Genomic DNA, 18344 nt, shown 5'->3' on the forward strand with positions numbered 1-18344 from the left:
CTGTATGACCCCTGAAGTATTTAATATGCCTTGTATTAAGCAGAGCTCAGATGCATTGTGTGTATGCTGTTAAGCCTGGCATGGTGTCACTACGATTACACTGATTTACACTGCATTAGCGGTGTATTTATCATTATTGCAGTCACCGCATGGGACGGGCAATGGGTCTTTGTGTCTCGGATAAGAATTGTTTCATTTTCTCCATCTTTTAAATTTTTGAAGGATTTGTGAAAAGCTGATAAAATGGAAAAACAGTGTAAATCTATAGTTTGCTTAGTAAAAAGTTGCCAAATCAAGTTTTAAGTGTCACTCTTGTTTATTTTTTTAATTTTTTTTTTTTTTGCAGAAGTCAATAGTACAGGCAATTTTAAGAAACTTTGTAAACAGGTTTATTAGCTGAAAAATGCATTTTTATCATGAAAAAGCAGTTTGAAGCTCTCCCCCCTGTCATCATGGCTCTCTCATGGAGAGGGGAGGAGTTGAGAGAGATGAGGCACTAAGGCAGGACAACAAAGAGTTTATTTACAGCTACATCATCGGGCTATCTCCACTGAAGTCAGCACTGACCTCTCTGACCTCTGAATACCACTTCACACAGGTCCCGCTGTGTAATCCTTTGTTCTCTGCTCTCTGCTGACGACTAATGTTCCTCCTCCCCCTATCCTCTCCATAGGTTACACAGGGCATGACTGATGTAAAAGAGTCGAGATTTCCTGATAATGAGCAGTGAATGAGAGAGAGGAGGGAGGGTCCTAGGGAAAGGCTTTTTTAATGCAGATAATGGCATATTTGCCTAAAAAACAAAGTTTCTTAAAATCGTCTGTACTATTGATTTCTGCAAAATAAATAAATAAATCACAGTGACACTTTAAAATAAATGTAAGGAAACTTCTGTGATATACAGTGTTTCCCTTGGTTGGACTTGATAGCCATGTGTCTTGATGGGGTTAAACATGATTTTTGAGTATTCTCTCTCTAATATGGGAAGTTAGCTCTATATCACGTTCTCAGCTCAAGCGCCAAGAAAGTGTTGCTAAACTGCAGTATACATGCCTCTTCCCTCCCCCATGCCTATTTACCTTGACTGATTGACTTATATGGCTCAGTATGAGAAGCTAAGTAGGGAGGGTGGGGGAGAGAGGGGGCATGCATGCATGCAGCACAGCCTATATAACTCTTGAGCTTAGAAGGAAAACATAATTTTATAACTTTTCAAACAGTCATCAGCTAAGACACAGGCATAATTTCTTTTATCCCTCCATCAGTTATCTGCCAATGACTTCAGCTATGATATACAGATGACAGATTCCCTTTAATTGTCATGTATTTGGGTAAGTGGGGCAGCTCAGCACAGTAGCCCCCATGAGAGTGAGAGCACAGCTGTGCTGGGAAAATACCCAAAGAGCCTTGATCACTTTGTTTTCAGGATAAGGGGTTTCCCAGAGGTCAGATGGCGCACCAATTAAAATGTTATAGCATATCAAGTGATATCCATTGATATTAAAAGATTGGAAGCCTTGCTCTATATGTCAAAGGAGAAGTTGTTTTTTTTTAGGATTTTTATGACAGCATTCTCCTTAGCTGATTTTTTTTTCATGTATGGCTATGTTCACACACTGTTTCTGAGCTCCAACTTTAGGGTTTTGGGGTTTAAAAAAAAAGTAACTTTTTTTTTTTTTACAAAAACAGCTGAAATTACAATTTTTTCAAAATTTTTTTGGCGGGGGTCATATTTTTGGAGCTGTGTTTTGGGCTGTTATTTATTTGTACAATAAACAGGTGAAGAAATTGCTGAAAATACTGCATGGGAGCACAGGAGTAAAAGTGTGGCTTTTAAAATTGAACCAGGATTTTAACATTTTGAGTATTTTTTAATTTCAGGAAATTTATATAAACATCTGAATACAAAATAAAATAAAACATATTCAGAATATTCAAAATACAGCATTAGGCTATGTCCACACTACGTAAAACTACGGAACACAGCCTATTAAGCAATGGCATCCTGGCCGTATACGCTCCGGCCAGGATCTGTGCGGCCCCGCAAATAACTGACAGGTCAGTTTTCTGTGGCCAGAATTCAGTGAATTCCAGCCGCAGAAAGACCTGTCAGTTCACACCGCTCTGGCCGCTCGCTTCACTGTGTGCTATGGTAAGCTCTGATGCGAGCGCACGCTGATGCTTAAGTACTGGCCGAGATGATCCGGCCAGAGACCGGCCGTTCCGTGACCCGGCTGGGGTCACGGAACGGCCGATCTCATATGTAGTGTGAACATAGCCTTAAACTTTATAGACCGCAATTTTATATACTATAAAATACTTGTTCAGATTGTGCTTTCACCTGAGAATCATATCAACCCTCCAACATTCATAACATTTTGCCCAAACCATGTTCCATCCCAGACATTTCATTAAACATTTCTTTGTTCCATATCTATCTTCCTCAAAACCTGTTGGGTATTTAGTTAGTAGAAAGTCACAATATATATGTATGGATATTTATAGAGGACCATTCAGCTCTCCGGCCATGTCTCCAGACATTCTAATAAATACCTAAATTTTGTTCTTCCTTATGAAAATGTAGAGATGAACTGACAACTGGGTGTTACCATTTTCCACGTCAACTGGGTTTGTACTTACGCACTCTGACATATTTGGCAGTATACAGTTTACAGTATAAGTGATGTTTCTTCTGTTCTCCTTATAGATGGATGAAATTAAATTTAAAGACAGATCAGTCTACATGTTGGAAAAAGAGTTAGGTGTTCAATCCGGGCATGCTCAAAGACTGCAACTCCAAAAGGAGGCTTTAGATGAACAACTTGTCCAGTTCAAAGAGGCTGACCGCTTCCTAAGTAGCCCAAAGAGGGAACTTCCTTGTGCAAGTGGTGCAGGAGAAGCTTCTGATCATTCTGGGAGCCCTGTAAGAATGTTTTATTTGTTGCCGGCTAAGAATCCGTCCTGCTGACGTCCTATAGACTTCTTGCTAGCCTGCTTTTTATTTTCTTCCATATTGCCTTTAAATTTATCTTTTTTTTTTGTTCTTTTCACTAGTGTACAGAAAAAAAATAGAAGTATAAAAACTATTCCAAGGAGTTGCCAGGCCTTTCAAAAAACTATATCTTTGCAGTGAAGTGTCTTTGTCTGGGAGTAGGGTTTATTTCGGTGTTGATCTTCCCAACCAGTTATGTTATTGTCCCAATATATCTAACACATAGCACCTTCACGATAGGTTTTGATTTCAATTTCCTTGGTTTAAATCAGTATCTCATGTGCAGATCTATGTGTTTCCATGGTAACAGACTACAAGCAAACCCCAAAGGTAGTCAGAGTTTTTTCTTTCTTCTTTTTCCTATTACTTGCATGCATACATATAGTAGATTATCAAGAGGTGGGGCACAGGTATAAAGGAGTATGACTGCAGAATTTGTCTAGTTTGTAGTCTGCCACCACAAATACACATAGCTCTACATAGGACCCATACAAACAAAGCTACAGACTGAAAAACTTTCGTAGATTGATTCATGTTTTTTATTATGGATAATGTAAATTTTGTTTTTAATATTTATCATAAAGGACCTCTGTCCATAGTGAGCCCCAGTCAAGCTGCAACATGCGACTAGCTTGTTTTAATCAAGGGATTACATTTGAAAGTACCTGTTGCTGATCACCACTGATGTTCACTTCCTCATCTCCTCACAAAGCAATTCCCTGCTGCTGATCCTTACTGACATCCACTTCCTCATCTCTACACAAAGCAAACATCCACTGAGCTAATCATGGCAGACAACAGTAATCCAGCTCCGCCAGTTATTGGTTGAGCAGACATTTCTGTGTGTCTGTGGGAAAAGGAAGTGGGGATCAGTGGGGATCCCCCATTTGACCATCAGCAATATCAAGAATTGGGGAATCTAGTACCAGCAGTTTTATTCCTTAGATGCCGCAGTTATTATCATCTAAGTTGTTTGACAGAAGAAGGGGCTTCATCAGCCCATTGGTGTCTTGAGACTTGATCTTCAGATGCCAATAGTAAGCCTTACAGCAGGGGGCCTCCTAAAGTCCACCAGGTCTTCCAGAGGCTTCATAGGTTGCCTGTCTGTTGTGCATTAGAGCCAATAAAACTCTGGAATACTAAGCGTTCCTTAAAAATATAGAAGTTAGCAAATAATCGTAACGTCTAGTCGTCTAGTGAATTAACGAAAATATGTCTCCAGGACCAGTTCCCAAGCCCCTTGTGGGAAGTGCTGCGCAGGTTTTCCTATGCATTCTCAGGCTATGTTCACACAACGTATATTATCGTAAAACCACGGCTGTTGTACAATGGCCGTGATTTATATGAAAATATACGTGCCATTGCTGCCTATGGAATCCCGGCCGGAGCATATACACATAGTATACACTCCGGCCGGGATCCCTAGCGGCACAGCAAACACCTGACATATCAGTTTTCTGTTACTGCACACTATTGAGCGAGCGACTCCGGCCACATGCTCCATAGTGAGCAGGGAAAGTTCTGATGCGGGTGCGTACGGATGCGCCCGCATCAGAACCCTGCGGCCCTACTGCAGTACCGGCCAGGATGATCTTTTCAGAGACTGTCTGTTCCGTGACCTGGCCAGGTCACGGAACGGCCAGTCTCTTACTATGTATGAATATAGCCTCAAAATACAAAGAACCAGCTAGGGCTGTCTCCCACTCTCCAGAGCCCCATAGAACCTATGAACTTTATGGTCTACCTACAGTATATGGAGTATACGTCCTTGACCCAAATACATTGTTTACTCATTCTTAAGGTGGCCATACATTTTCAGCAACTGTTTGCCAAAAACTGTTTCAGCCAACAGTAATCTTTTCTGACCTCCCTGAAAGTTCATTTATTGAGGAGAGACCTAAGATGCAGCCAAACTGCTCTGGTGTCAGCTTATACCTCCTAGTACAGTAGGTCAGGCAGTAAAAATCCAGAATGCTCAACCCTTTTCTCCAGCGGTTTTATCTTCCAGGCAAAGTCAGGAGACCACCAGACACTTTAGACAGTCAACCCAATCCACCAAAGTTGGCGGTTTGGCTTTAGTCTGAAGGTGTCAAAACAGATTATACTATAGGTGACATAACCTGTCACTGGTTTGTATAAGGGCTGTCCACTGACAGAGGATGTTGGTGTAGATAATGGTTGGGCCTGATGGATTTTCGGTTGCCCAGGCATGATGAGAACTTGAGAGCTGCATGTTTGACACCAGAGTTTGACAGCTGTATGGAAACCTTTAAGGGGTACTCCGTCGAAAATCTTTTTGTTTCAAATGAACTGGTTTCAGTAAGTTATATAGGTTTGTAATTTACTCCTATGTAAAAATCTCATGTTTTCCCATACTTAGCTGCTGTATGTTCTGCACGAAGTGGTGTATTCTTCCCAGTCTGACACAGTGCTCTCTGCTGCCACCCCTGCCCATGTCAGGAGAGGTTTCCTATGGGGATTTGCTACTGCTTTGGACAGTTCCTGACATGGACAGAGGGGGCAGCAGAGAGCACTGTGTCAAACTGGAAAGAATACATCACTTCCTGTAGGACATACAGCAGCTGATAAGTACTGGAAGACTGGACATTTTTAAATAGAAGTAAATTACAAATCAATATAACTAAAACCAGTTGATTTGAATAAAAAAGGATTACCCCTTTACGTTTAACTAGCCCCAGTTAATAAAGATAGCTCTAGAAAACTTTCACATTTAATAAAGATGGCCATACAAAGCTAAGTAACCAACATAACAGCTGCCATGAGAGCATCTTAGAGAGGTCTAATAATATAAGAATGAGATATCTCAGCATATTTAACATAAGTCAGGATTTGTTCAACTTAAACCGGAAAAATCGTTGAAATGGAAAAGTACACTCACCGAACATTGTCTATGAAGAAACAATAAATAATTCAGATCCATATATTGTGTACAGGCATGTAGGGAATAAGTGTTTCCTGACTTTTATCCTTCTACTATTTAACACCTGCCTACCCAGGGTAATAAATAGAGATAAGCGAACTGGGTTCGGGTTCGAGTCCATTTAAACCCGAACGATCGGCATTTGATTAGCTGGGGCTGCTGAACTTGGATAAAGCTCTAAGGTTGTCTGGAAGACATGGCTACAGCCAATGACTATATCCATGTTTTCCACATAGCCTTAGGGCTTTATCCAAGTTCAGCAGCCACCGCTAATCAAATGCCGAAAGTTTGGGTTCGGATCGACTCGAGCATGCTCCAGGTTCGCTCATCTCTAGTAATAAAGTATTACTTGCTGTATAGAAGTGATTTTTTATGACACACACTCAAGTGTGCAGATCAATCATTTCTAAGGGAGGTCTGTAGTTATCCCACAAACATAGTAATAGTAACTTTGGCTCCCTGGTTTGGATTGTGGGCAGAATATAATGCCGCACCATCCCGGTATTTCCTGATCTGTTTCTGCTCCCCTTTCCCGAGCCCATACAGTTCTACTGATTCAGTTTCTTCTCTGCTTGTCAGAGAAAGAGACTGGCATTGTACTTGCTCAGTGTCTTCTCTGACAAGCAGAGAAGATACCACAATATCACACCAGGAATCCCTCCACATTCATAATGACACCCGGCATAGAATAAAGTTTGTATCACAACAGGGCATACATCGCAGCCACCTTAGTACTGATAGCAAGGAAGATGGAGTAAGTAGAATACAGTACAGAACACAGGGGGAGATTTATCGAACATGGTGTAAAGTGAAACTGGCTCAGTTGCCCCTAGCAACCAATCAGATTCCACCTTTCATTTTCCAAAGAGTCTGTGAGGAATGAAAGGTGGAATCTGATTGGTTGCTAGGGGCAACTGAGCCAGTTTCACTTTACACCATGTTTGATAAATCTCCCCCATAGTTTTTCAGTTTGTTTTCTAATAAAATAGCCAGTTGCCAGTTTATTATATTATTATCTGTGGAAGTAGCAATTTATTATCTCATAATACCCTCATAATAGGGTGCTTGATTAAAATGAAAACTTCAAAATGATACTTTATGGAAAAACTCTTTTAGATACGATTCCCCATCATGAAATGTCATACTCATTGCATATCACACCAAAAAATGAATGTTTACCATGTACAGGCTAAGGCTATGTTCCCACACAGTATTTTTGCTCAGTATTATTTAACCAAAACCAGAAGTGGATTGAAAACACAGAAGGGCTATGTTCACACACTGTTGCAATTCAGTGGATGGCTGCCAGTTTAGGTCACATAATCGCCAATATTTCAAAACAACAGATTTTGTTTTGAGATAACGGCAATTATTTGTTGTTAAATCTCGGCCATCCACTCAGTTTCAACAGTGTATGAACATAGCCTTTCCATGTTTTCAATCCACCTCTGGTTTAGGTTGAGAAATACTGACCAAAATACTGACCAAAAATACTGTGTGTGAACATAGCCTAAAGGTATACCACTGAAGAGTTATGCACATACTGTAGTACAGCGCCACCTGCTGTTTAAAGTCTATAGCACTGTATATGTCCACCCGATAAACTGATGAGTGCTGGTGGATGCACATGTTCAATCACTCTCCTCACGGCCAGGTCTCTGCTTACTGATCCTCTGTTCACTGCTAAGTAGCTTCTTTCCAGATTATTATCAAAACTGATCCATACACTTTCTCCAACTAGGTAAAGTATCTAGCAATCAGGTTAGTAGTTACTGTATATAAATATATAGAGCCAATAGATACGGTCAAGTGAAATTACAAAGGCTTTTTCCAAAGAAAGGACAGGTGTAATTACAGACGGTGGGGCTGATTAACTAACGTGTCGCTGTCAGGAAATTGACAGGTTTTTGTCCATTTTCCCTGTCGGTTTGGTGTTCGGTCATATTTACTAAAGATGTGCGACACAATTTTTCCAAAAACCTGACAAACCCATGATTTTTGTCCAAAAACCATCCAAGTGGGTGTGCCGTGAGTGTCATGGGTGTTTCCTACAAAACCTGCCAAAATCGACAGATTTACTGTAATTTTTTGACAGGTTTTCTATTCTAAAAAACAGCAATTTCTAGAGTGTTTAGACGATGGGGTTTTAGTGGTGTCCTGTAAAAAACCCTGCAGATTTACATAGGGTGCAGAGAAAAAACTGACACAGACGACAGCATAATGGCTTATAATTGACGCATTGTTAGTAAATGAGGCCCAGTGGATCAAGTAAATTTTTCCCCCTAATATGGTTCATTTATTAGACTATATTTAGTAGATTTTATTCTCTTCTCACAACTTTCTCAACTTTCACAAAGCACATGATAAAAGTCGAGTCTGCCATAACCTTTATATCTTACCCATCATGCCGGGCTTCTCTCTCTGCTTCCGTATTGTGTGCCGTATTCCTTTATTTTGTAATTGTTTATTTTCTTGCCGATAATATAAAGTTTAGAGTCATCGATCCTCATCTTTGTTTTTGCTTTTCTTAGCTCAAACAACCTGATTTTTAGGGTTGTTGACCCAAAGTCTCTCCTGCACCAGTTGTATGATGAACTTGGTTACAGTCTTAGAGCCGCCTAACCAGATTACCTTAGGTGTGTAACCAGAATCCATGTCTGGATTACTGTTCTTATAGCGGATATGATGGGGGGTGGGGGGATCAGTGGTCACCGGGGGCAGCTGTATTTGGTGATAATAGTCATGTTGCTGTTGCAGAATAGAAAAGCCTTTGGGTGAGTAATGTGCGACATATAATCTGAACTGTATGTTTTTCAAGGCTGTGTTGGGGATATTACTTTATGTGATGTCTGTGGCTTCTTTGTGCTTTCATAGACTCTTACTAGGACATGCTTTGTATGTGCCACTTCTTGGATCTCAGTGACTTTTGGTGACCGTTGTCCGCACTAAAAAAGTCTTGCCGTTAGTTCAATTTCCAGTTATTTGCAGTGGATCTTTGTTTCAGGAACAGCAGTTGGACGAAAAGGATGCACGTCGCTTCCAACTAAAAATTGCTGAATTAAGTGCGATTATTCGTAAACTAGAAGACCGCAATGCTTTGCTTTCGGAAGAGAGGAATGAACTGGTATGTCTAGCAGCTTTCTATGTGGATTCTTCAAATGATACCTGAGGGGATTGTGTGAACATACCCTAAAGCTAGCCACAGATGTAAAGATTTGGCCATGATGAGTGGTAACGTGGGTTGCAAATTAGTTTTCTGGAAGGAATGGCGGGATGGGGAACCTTTGACCCTCCAGCTGTTGCTAAACTACAATTCCCATCATGCCTGGGCAGTCAAAGCTTTGGCTGTCCAATCGTGATAGAAAGTGCAGTTGTGCAACAGCTGGAGGGCCTAAGGTTCCCCATCCCTGGTCTAGTGTTACCTAGATGTATTTAACTAGTTATTTTTCAGAGCTTTTTGAGTTAAACATTGCAATACAGCTAACTACCTATAGGTGGCAGTAGAGAAAGCCTTTTGTCCCATTAGAACAGGGACGGGGAACCTTCATCCCTCCAGCTGTTATAAAACTACATTTTCCATCATGCTTTGACATTAGGTGTCCAGGCATGATGGGAAATGTAGTTTTACAACAGCTGGAGGTCTGAAGGCTCCCTATTCCTACTTTAGGAGCAGTGGTGTAGCTACCATAGAGGCAGGGTAGGCAGTTGCTATGGGGCCCGTGCAGGAGAGGGGCCCTGGGGAGAAGGTAAGAGCGTGTGTCCTTTTGCTTAACCCCTTATGTACTGCAGTGTGTAAGTGACCCAATGTTTACTTATATGCTGCAACACAAAAAAGGGTTACCAAGCAGAAGACAGAGATCTCTGCTTTATTGCATTGATAACTTTTGTTCTCCAGCTGCAATCAAGTAGAAAAGGAAAATGTGCAGAGCTCCGTGCAGAGGTCAGGGGTTATCAGTGCACCAGCAGTAAAGCATACATATATGCGCAGCACTTTGTGTTGTGCGTAGGGGAGGGGGGGCCCTTACACATTTTTGCTATGGGGCCCTGTGAATCCTAGCTATGCCCCTGTTTAATTTACACAGATTCTTTTATAAAGCATTGCCTGTAAGTCTCCATACACCAGCTAGGTCTCTTCAATGAGAATCCCCAGAGCCAGAGAGAGATACAGTATCCATATTGAATATTTATAAGACATTGAACAGTTGCACAGTGTTCTCTCTTCTCGCATCATCCAGACTTTTGTGTTCCAGCTAAAACGCCTCAGAGAAGCAGAAAGTCAATATAAACCAATTCTAGACAAGAATAAACGCCTCTGCCGGAAAAATGAGGAACTGTCCCATTCACTGCGACGCATGGAAAACAAATTAAAGTTTATAACACAAGAGAACATAGAAATGGTGAGTAATGTTCTGTGTTCTGTCTCAAATATTATGTCTGGATCTATCAGCTAGCCTGGTGTAACCCCGCTCACAGCCTGGACATAGAAGAAACACCAATAGCTCACTGCTTCCATGCTAGACTGAAAGTCAAGAAAAATCATATATACAATAGTTATACACTTTATGGCTATGTTCACACAAAGTATTTTTTATGACAATAACGGCTTTTGTTTGCAATTAAAACACTGGCCGTCCTTGTGATAAAAAAATGTGTTGCATTGAAGTCAATGCAAACAGTGGCTGTTGTTCACACAGTGTATTAACAAAAGCCAGTGGAAATAATTAATAAATAATGTAAATTATTTATGGCCATAGTGTATTGAAATCAATGCAATTTTCACTGCAAGAATGGCCGTTGTTTGCCACTCAAAACAACGGCCCTTGTTTTCGAGTGCAGTACAACGGACGTTGTTCATGCAGTCTGTGAACATAGCCTATAATTGCTTCTTGCTAACTTAGGGTGGTATTACATGGGCCGATGGGGGCCCGATAATACCTGTAAACGAGCAGCAATCTGATAGATCGACGCTCGTTTACTGGGCCTATTACACGGCCCGATAATTGTTTAACAAGGGCTGCAAGGACATCGTTACCAATGTCCTTGCAGCCCTTGTTTAAACTACATACATTACCTATCCACGCTCCAGGACTGCTCCTGCGGTCCGCTTCTCCACAGGTCCTGCACGCTCTAGCTTCAGAGTGGCCTGTCAGCTGACAGGCCGCTCTGAAGCTAGAGCGAGCGGGATCTGGGGAGAAGACCGCAGGAGCAGCCCTGGAACTTGAACAGGTAATGTATATCGTCAGTCACGGGCCGCGCACCGTAATTACTAGTAGCAGTGCGCGGTCGGCGGCCGACGAAAATAGGTCAGAACCTATATCAACGATCAGCCGATGATCGTTGTCATCGGCTGATCGTTTTATTTATTACATGGAGCGATAATCGGCCGAATCGGGCCAATTCGGCCGATTATCGTTCCGTGTAATAGTACCCTTACTTATAGTACAGCAATTAGGGGAGAGCTACAAAGAAGTAGGACTGCAGGATCAGACTACATCAATTTCTTGTTTGTATTCTGCAACCAAACAAATCAGTAAATAGTAGGAAATATTTAATTTATATAGATATTTGAACTACTTTGGCTGTAAAAATACATACCCTTAAAGGAAATCTGTCAGCTGCAATTCACATTCCAAACTCCTGAAACTTTTCAGAAGCTTGGGAACGTCTCTTTGACTCTTTGCACTAATGAATGAAAGTGTGTTTCTATGTTTTGGAAGCACAGCTGGATATATGAAAGGTACCATCTGTCTCCTTGACCTATCAGCTGTCTAACAGTGTCATAAGTTTGGAAAGGGAACTGCAGCTGACAGATTCCCTTTAAGGCTATGTACTTTTACAACTAAAGTAGTTCAAATATATATATTAAGGCCGGGTTCACACGCTCTATGACAGCGGCTGTTCTTTGACCCGGCCGTGTCACAGAATGGCCGCTGTCTGTTAAGTTCATCCTGGCTGGTACTGCAGCACTGTAGCACTTTACATTGTCTGCTCTGTCAGTCTTGTGCGGCCGCTATTCAATGAATAGCAGACGCACAAAACCGACATGTAATTTTTTTTTGTGTAGATGCTTGAAATACCGGCCAGAGTGTATACAGTGTGTGTACACACAGGCCAGGATTCCAATAACAGCTGTGGTTGCAAAACTGCGACTACGGCCATTGTTTAATAAATTTTCACGTGTGAACTAAAGGAGAAGTCCCAGGAAGACTAAAATCAACAGGCAGGAGGGCCTAAAAATATTAAACATGGAAACCCACCACCACTTCTCTTGCCTCTGTTACGCCACTCCAGGGTCCCAATGCCCTCTGCTACGCTATGGATGATCGATTGCCCGCTCAGTGACTGGGGGGGGGGGGGGGATATCCTGCCCCAGTCACTGATTGGCTGAGCAGGCAATTACTCATCCTTGGTCGTGACGTTGCAGCTAGCAGAGCTGCAGGACCCCTGCTGCGGTGATTGGAACCCCAGAGCGCCGCTACAATGCTCTAGCAGGGATGAGTTTATATGTTTATTATTTTCACCCCCAAACCCCCATCTGCCTGTATTAGTAGGACTTCTCCTTTAATTAAAAATCTCCCACTATATACTGAGCTGTGTGTCTCTATGGTTACAGACTACAAACAAGAAATGAATGTAGTCTCATCCTGCATGCCCATATATATATTTTTTATTTTATTTAAATATATTTATATATATATATATACAGTATATTTATTTATTTTTTCATTGTTTAGAGACAAAAGGCTGGCACCATAAGAAGACCAAGCTCTTTGAATGATCTTGACCAGAGCCGAGAGGAAAGAGAAATTGACTTTTTGAGGCTACAAATTAATGAACAACAGATAATTATTGATGAACTTTCCAAGGTAATGCTTATCATGTCATGTGACAGTGACTGTGTGATATATGTTGTCCTATGAGACCATTTTTAGGTCGTTTCCTGAACGTGATTATAATATAAAATATCCTTAAACTAAAGGCCTATTACATAACAATAGATATAAAAAATTAGACTCTTATCTTCTGTTCTTCGCTTCCATCATTGAAGCAGAAGAATAAATAAAATGGAGCTAAAAGATCAGATTCATAATGGACACCAATGGAGCCTAATAGATCCTATTGACTATTATGGGGTCCGTTGGGTTTCTGGCATAGTGTCTCTCATTATGCGGGATATGTCCAGACAGAAAGAATGTATGAGTAATCAAAATAATGTATTAAAGGGAGTCTACCACCAGATTTGAGGATAATAAACCTCTTGGGGTCCTAAATAGGGGAGTTTGGTATAAGGATGGCTATCTTTAGTATCTTAAAGTGAATGTACCAGCAGTACATTTACTTTAAGTTTTTCCCATGGATAGAATGGCATGGAGAAGCCGGTGCCGCAGTCCTTTCTTTGAACTGCGGCCTGGTTCCCGTGTAGGGAGCCGTTTTATTCCCGGGCATAGGGCTGAAGCACTGGAGGTGAGCCGGCCTGCCCCCAGCGCCTCTCTGTGACGTGGTTCCATTAGAATCAATGGAGCCATGTCATAGAGGGGTTGGGGTTTCCTCCTACTGATGGCGGGCCAGCCCACCTCCAGTGCTTCACCACCGGCATGGTGCCCATGAATAGAACTGCGCCGTACACGGGAACTGAGAAACAAAAAATGAGAAACAGGCTAGGAATAAAAGGCTGCACACCAAGCAAATACTAAAAATGCAAGATCAATTTTATTAAGTACAGCTGCTGAATACAGACATTTACAAACACTTAAAACCTACAACACACATATCCAGCACAGAAGCTAGTAAGGCTCAATGTGCACCACACCCCATCCTATCCCAGATGTACTGGGAGCTACCTATAGAAATAAGGTTATAACCAGGAGAGCAAACAATAATGCCAAATCCAACAGACTCACTACTAAATACCCAAAGGTCAAGATCAAATGAAAAAATATATGCATATACTTGGAATGATCACAAAATGAGAAAAGCTGCCAGAAAATGAGGAAAAATAGAAAAAATATACAAATAATAACCAAGTGGTTATGACACAGTGGGGTTAGTGGAACAGAGTCCCCACGCGTTCCGTCCTCAAGACTATGACACAGTGGGGTTACTGGAACAGAGTCCCCACGCGTTCCGTCCTCAAGACTTCATCAGGGGAACTGGGCGCCGCCATGGGAAAGCCGGTGTTGCGATCCTTTTTTTTTAACCGTGGCATCGGCTTTCCTGTGCCGGTGCCATTCTGTACATGGGTAATACTTAAAGCAAATGTACCTGATGGTATATTCATTTTAAGATAGCGTTCCTTACACACTACCCACCCCTGTTCAGCAATCCAAGCTGTTTATTATCATAAGACCTCCACATTTTCAATTTTCCTATGACAATCAACAGCTCTTCAATTCTTCATTTCATACTTTTGGCTTAGACAATGTAGCCGTTTGCTTAGCAGTCTTGTTATACTAGTCTCAATGATGTCTCCATCTTTCTTTTTAGACACTGGAAACGGCAGGATATGTGAAAAGTGTTATAGTAAGTACTGTAGGCATGTGGTACAAGTATAAACAAGAATGTCCTTCACACCATTTTCACCTATAGAAGTTATTCACAGCATAATAAGAGTCATACAGTTTCTCTCTTGATTTCCCGTGTGTTTTGAGCTCTCTGCTTGTAGTTATGTGCGTTTGTGTGTGTTTGTGTGTGTATTAGAGTTAACATCTCCCTGTAATCTCTGAGGAGCTCACACTATTATGGCCTCATGCTCAATTCACTTCTTTAGCTAAAGAGTCACTGTGGTTTTTTTTTTTTTTTTAGAAATCAATAGTCCAGGCGATTTTAAGAAACTTTGTAATTGGGTTTATTAGCCAAATATGCCATTATCTGCATTCAAAAAGCCTTTTCCCGGGTCCCCCCCTCCCTCCTCTTTTCCATTCACTGCAAAAAATCAGGAAATTGGGACTTGTTGCATCAGACGTACCCAGTCTGTTCTATAGAGAGGGGAGGGGGGAGGGGGGAGGAGGGAGGAGGGACATGAGTCTGAGAACAAAGGATTACAGGCACAGAGCTGGGTGACAGCGGTATTCAGAGGTCAGAGAGGTCAGTGCTGACTGTCAGAGGAGATAAAGGGTGAGGTATTTGTAGATTAACACTTTGTTGTCCTGTTTTGGTGTTTTATTTCACTCTCTCCATAGGAGAACAATGAAGACATGGGTGAGAGCTTCAAACTTCTTTTTCATAATAAAAATGCATTTTTTTGGCTAATAAACCCAATAACAAAGTTTCCTAAAATCGCCTGGACTATTGATTTCTGCAAAAAAAAAATTCTCGACAGTGACACTTTAAAGTGAATGCACCACTAGGTACATCGCTTTTTGTTTTTCACATGAATAGACTGGGGCCTATGCGGGGACGGTCTATTCCCAAGCCCCGGCATGAAGCACTAGAGGCGCGCCCGCCGGCCCCCATTGTGTTGATCTCCTCTCTCTGATGCGGCTCCATTGATTCTAATGGAGTCGCGTCACATAGGGGAGGGAGTTTTGTCACACTGGGGTTTTGTCACCGGCCCTAGTACTTCATGCCAGTGCTCGGGAATAGACCATCACTGCATGGGAATCGGGCGGCAGTTCAAAAAAAGGACTGCAGCAGCGTCATCAGCGCCCCTGCGCCGGCGCCAATCTTTTTATGTAAAAAACACAAAGCAATGTACCTAGTCGTGCATTCACTTTAAGTTTTATTTTTTTTTTTAATGACAAAGCCAATACTAGATCAAAGATACATAAAAATATATAGATAAAATAATCTTCCAGTTTTGGCTTTAAAATGGATTTAAAGGGACTTATTATGAAATCTTTCTTTTACTGAATAGAGTCAGATGCAAAAAAAATAGTTATTTTATTTTATTCTTTTTCTATTTTGTGACTAAATTTTTTTCGCCATATTGCCTGGGCTGTTCTTAACAATAACAATGAGTCATCAGTTGGCTAAAACAGCTGATCATTGTTACATTTTACCCAACAAATGATTATTTTGGTTTAAATCTTAAGACTAGTGGACTAGTGGACAGTGGGAGAGGTCTTTGGGCCGCACAGTCTTTGAGGAACTTTTGAGTCAAAAGAATAGTGAATGCAGCTGAGCACTGTAAGATTATGTTCACACAACGTAAGTTTTATATTAATCACAGCCGTTGCTGACGATTTGCAACAGCCGTGATTAATACAAAACTTACGTTGCACTGCAGCCAATGGGTTCCTGGACAGAGTGTATACAAATAGTATAAGCTCCGGTCGGAATCCCTAGCGACCACAGGAAAAACTGACATGTCCGTTTTGTGTGGCCGCTATTCATTGAAAAGCAGCTGCGCGGACATTTCTGTTCACACAGTGGAGAGTGCAGCTATGTTGAATCCCAATTCAGCACAAATGAAGTTTATCCAGCCGGACTGCAGTAGCAGCCGGGATGAGCTTCACTGACACAGCCAGTCATAGAACGGCCGTTGTCTTACATAGTGTGAACATGGCCTCAGACAGGAAATACCTTAGGCTATGGCATGAATCATGACTGACTACAGGCTGACTACGTTGTCTGTCTCCATTGACAACAAGAACTGTAATCTAAACTCTGAGATAAAATACAATGCAGTAATGCTCAGAGGAGGATATATCCATTACTGTAGGTTCATCATGGTGAATTTATCATGTTCTGTATGTTAGGGTGTTATGTAAACCAATTCTCTAGTAAAATATAACTGTTGTAATGCATCCATAACATTCGGTCATTGGTATAGTATACAAATTCAGAAATATAGACATCCTGTATCTGTTAACATACGAGCGGTAGGGAATGTTACTTACTAATGGTTCCTCCATGCAGATAGTAAGTGGCAGCTCCCAGCCATCTCTTCAGTATATACAGTATATCTTACATTTCTCATGCCAGTCACATACTGGAAAACTACTTATAACCGTGCAATTAATTTTTATCTGCAGGACCGAGAAAAGCTTTTAAGATTTAGGAAGCAGCGGAAAAAAATGACTAAACTCCCTAAGGTAAAATATTCTTCTCCAGTTGTAAAGATTCCTGTTCAGAACAGATGATTTAAGGCAAAGAGTTCTGTCTCTCTGCAGAGAACATCAGCGACGCCTGTAAATTGTGTTCTTTATAAGTGTCGCACTTGATGTCCCTCAACTTCATTTAGAATAAACCATTTGACTTCTGTGAATATTACAATGGTTTGTTTTACCCCAGGGGTAGAAATAAGGGATTAGTATGAATCCAGGGCTTCAATGATGATTGAACTGCTCTTAAAGGGGTTTTCTAGGATTTTTTTTTAATTGATGGTCTACCGTCAACTGAACTGCAGTACCCAGCACAGCCACTACACAATGTATGGTGCTGTCTGCTTCCAGCTCTGTTCTCTGCATCTATGGGTGCAGCAGCTCTGGCAAACAATCGATGGTCAGGAAATGAAAGAAAGAAAAAGCGCTAGAAAGTGATGGCATATCACTAGACCAGGGGTGTCACACTCAACGCACTCCTGCTGTTGGTAAACTACAATTCCCATCATGCGTGGACAGCCAAAGCTAAAACATTGGCTGTCCAGGCATGAAGGAAATTGTAGTTCTTACAACAGCAGGAGGGTCACAGTTTGACACCTGTGCACTAAACTATTGCTGGGACCACCACTGTTAGGGTATAAACCCACACACCGTATAAGCAGCGTATTTACTGCTGCGATACGCAGCAAATACGCAGCAAACACGCAGCAAATACGCAGCAAAAACGCAGCAGATTATATCTAAATAACTGAACACAGCATCAAATCTGTACCAACAAATCTGCTGCGTATTTGCTGCGTATTTGTTGCGTATCTGCTGTGTATACGGTGTGTGGGTTTGTACCCTTAAAGGGAAAGTCTGGAGTCAGGCATTTTTTTAAAAAGGACCAGGAAGGAGGTGAATGAATATAACAATATGCACCTACCTCCTAAGCTCCAGCGCAGGAGTCCACTGTTCCCCACTGTACCCCTCTCAGATCAGGAAGCGGCTGGAGGACCGGGAACTGGAAAGGAGGGCCACCAGGTACTTCTCCCGACTCTTTGATTGTGGGGGTCCAAGCAGACCACAAAATTAAAATTGACGTCAAAAGTTTTTTTTTTTTTATGACAGTGGCCATTTCTGTACATATTCACCAGATCTTGGATCAGTTTCGGGTAATGTATTAAAAAAAAACAAAAAAAAACCTGTTTTTACACAATCATCACTGATTCGTCTCCAGCATTATCAGACATTTTCCCTGTTACTAAGTAACAGTAGCAGGAATTCCTATAGAATAAAGCGCCTGCTGGTAAGTTTACTTACTGCTTTACTTCTGACGTAGCTTTAGTTCTGCTAAAATATAGTAGCAGTGAAGTAGCTGTGTAAAAAA

The 18344-nt window shown here is 41.4% G+C and overlaps 1 protein-coding gene across 1 annotated transcript in view; it reads left to right on the forward strand.

Annotated features, from left to right (window-relative positions):
* The window catches only part of JAKMIP3 (Janus kinase and microtubule interacting protein 3), a 60135-nt gene that overhangs the window by 18977 nt on the left and 22814 nt on the right, over positions 1 to 18344 (forward strand). Inside the window, exons 4-9 of the mRNA XM_069978944.1 lie at positions 2708 to 2923; positions 8938 to 9057; positions 10184 to 10330; positions 12668 to 12799; positions 14418 to 14453; positions 16907 to 16966. Of these exons, the coding sequence (XP_069835045.1) occupies positions 2708 to 2923; positions 8938 to 9057; positions 10184 to 10330; positions 12668 to 12799; positions 14418 to 14453; positions 16907 to 16966 (711 nt within the window). The remainder of the gene's footprint in view (positions 1 to 2707; positions 2924 to 8937; positions 9058 to 10183; positions 10331 to 12667; positions 12800 to 14417; positions 14454 to 16906; positions 16967 to 18344) is intronic.

Source organism: Dendropsophus ebraccatus, chromosome 8, assembly GCF_027789765.1.
Source record: "Dendropsophus ebraccatus isolate aDenEbr1 chromosome 8, aDenEbr1.pat, whole genome shotgun sequence".
Classification (NCBI taxonomy): domain Eukaryota; kingdom Metazoa; phylum Chordata; class Amphibia; order Anura; family Hylidae; genus Dendropsophus; species Dendropsophus ebraccatus.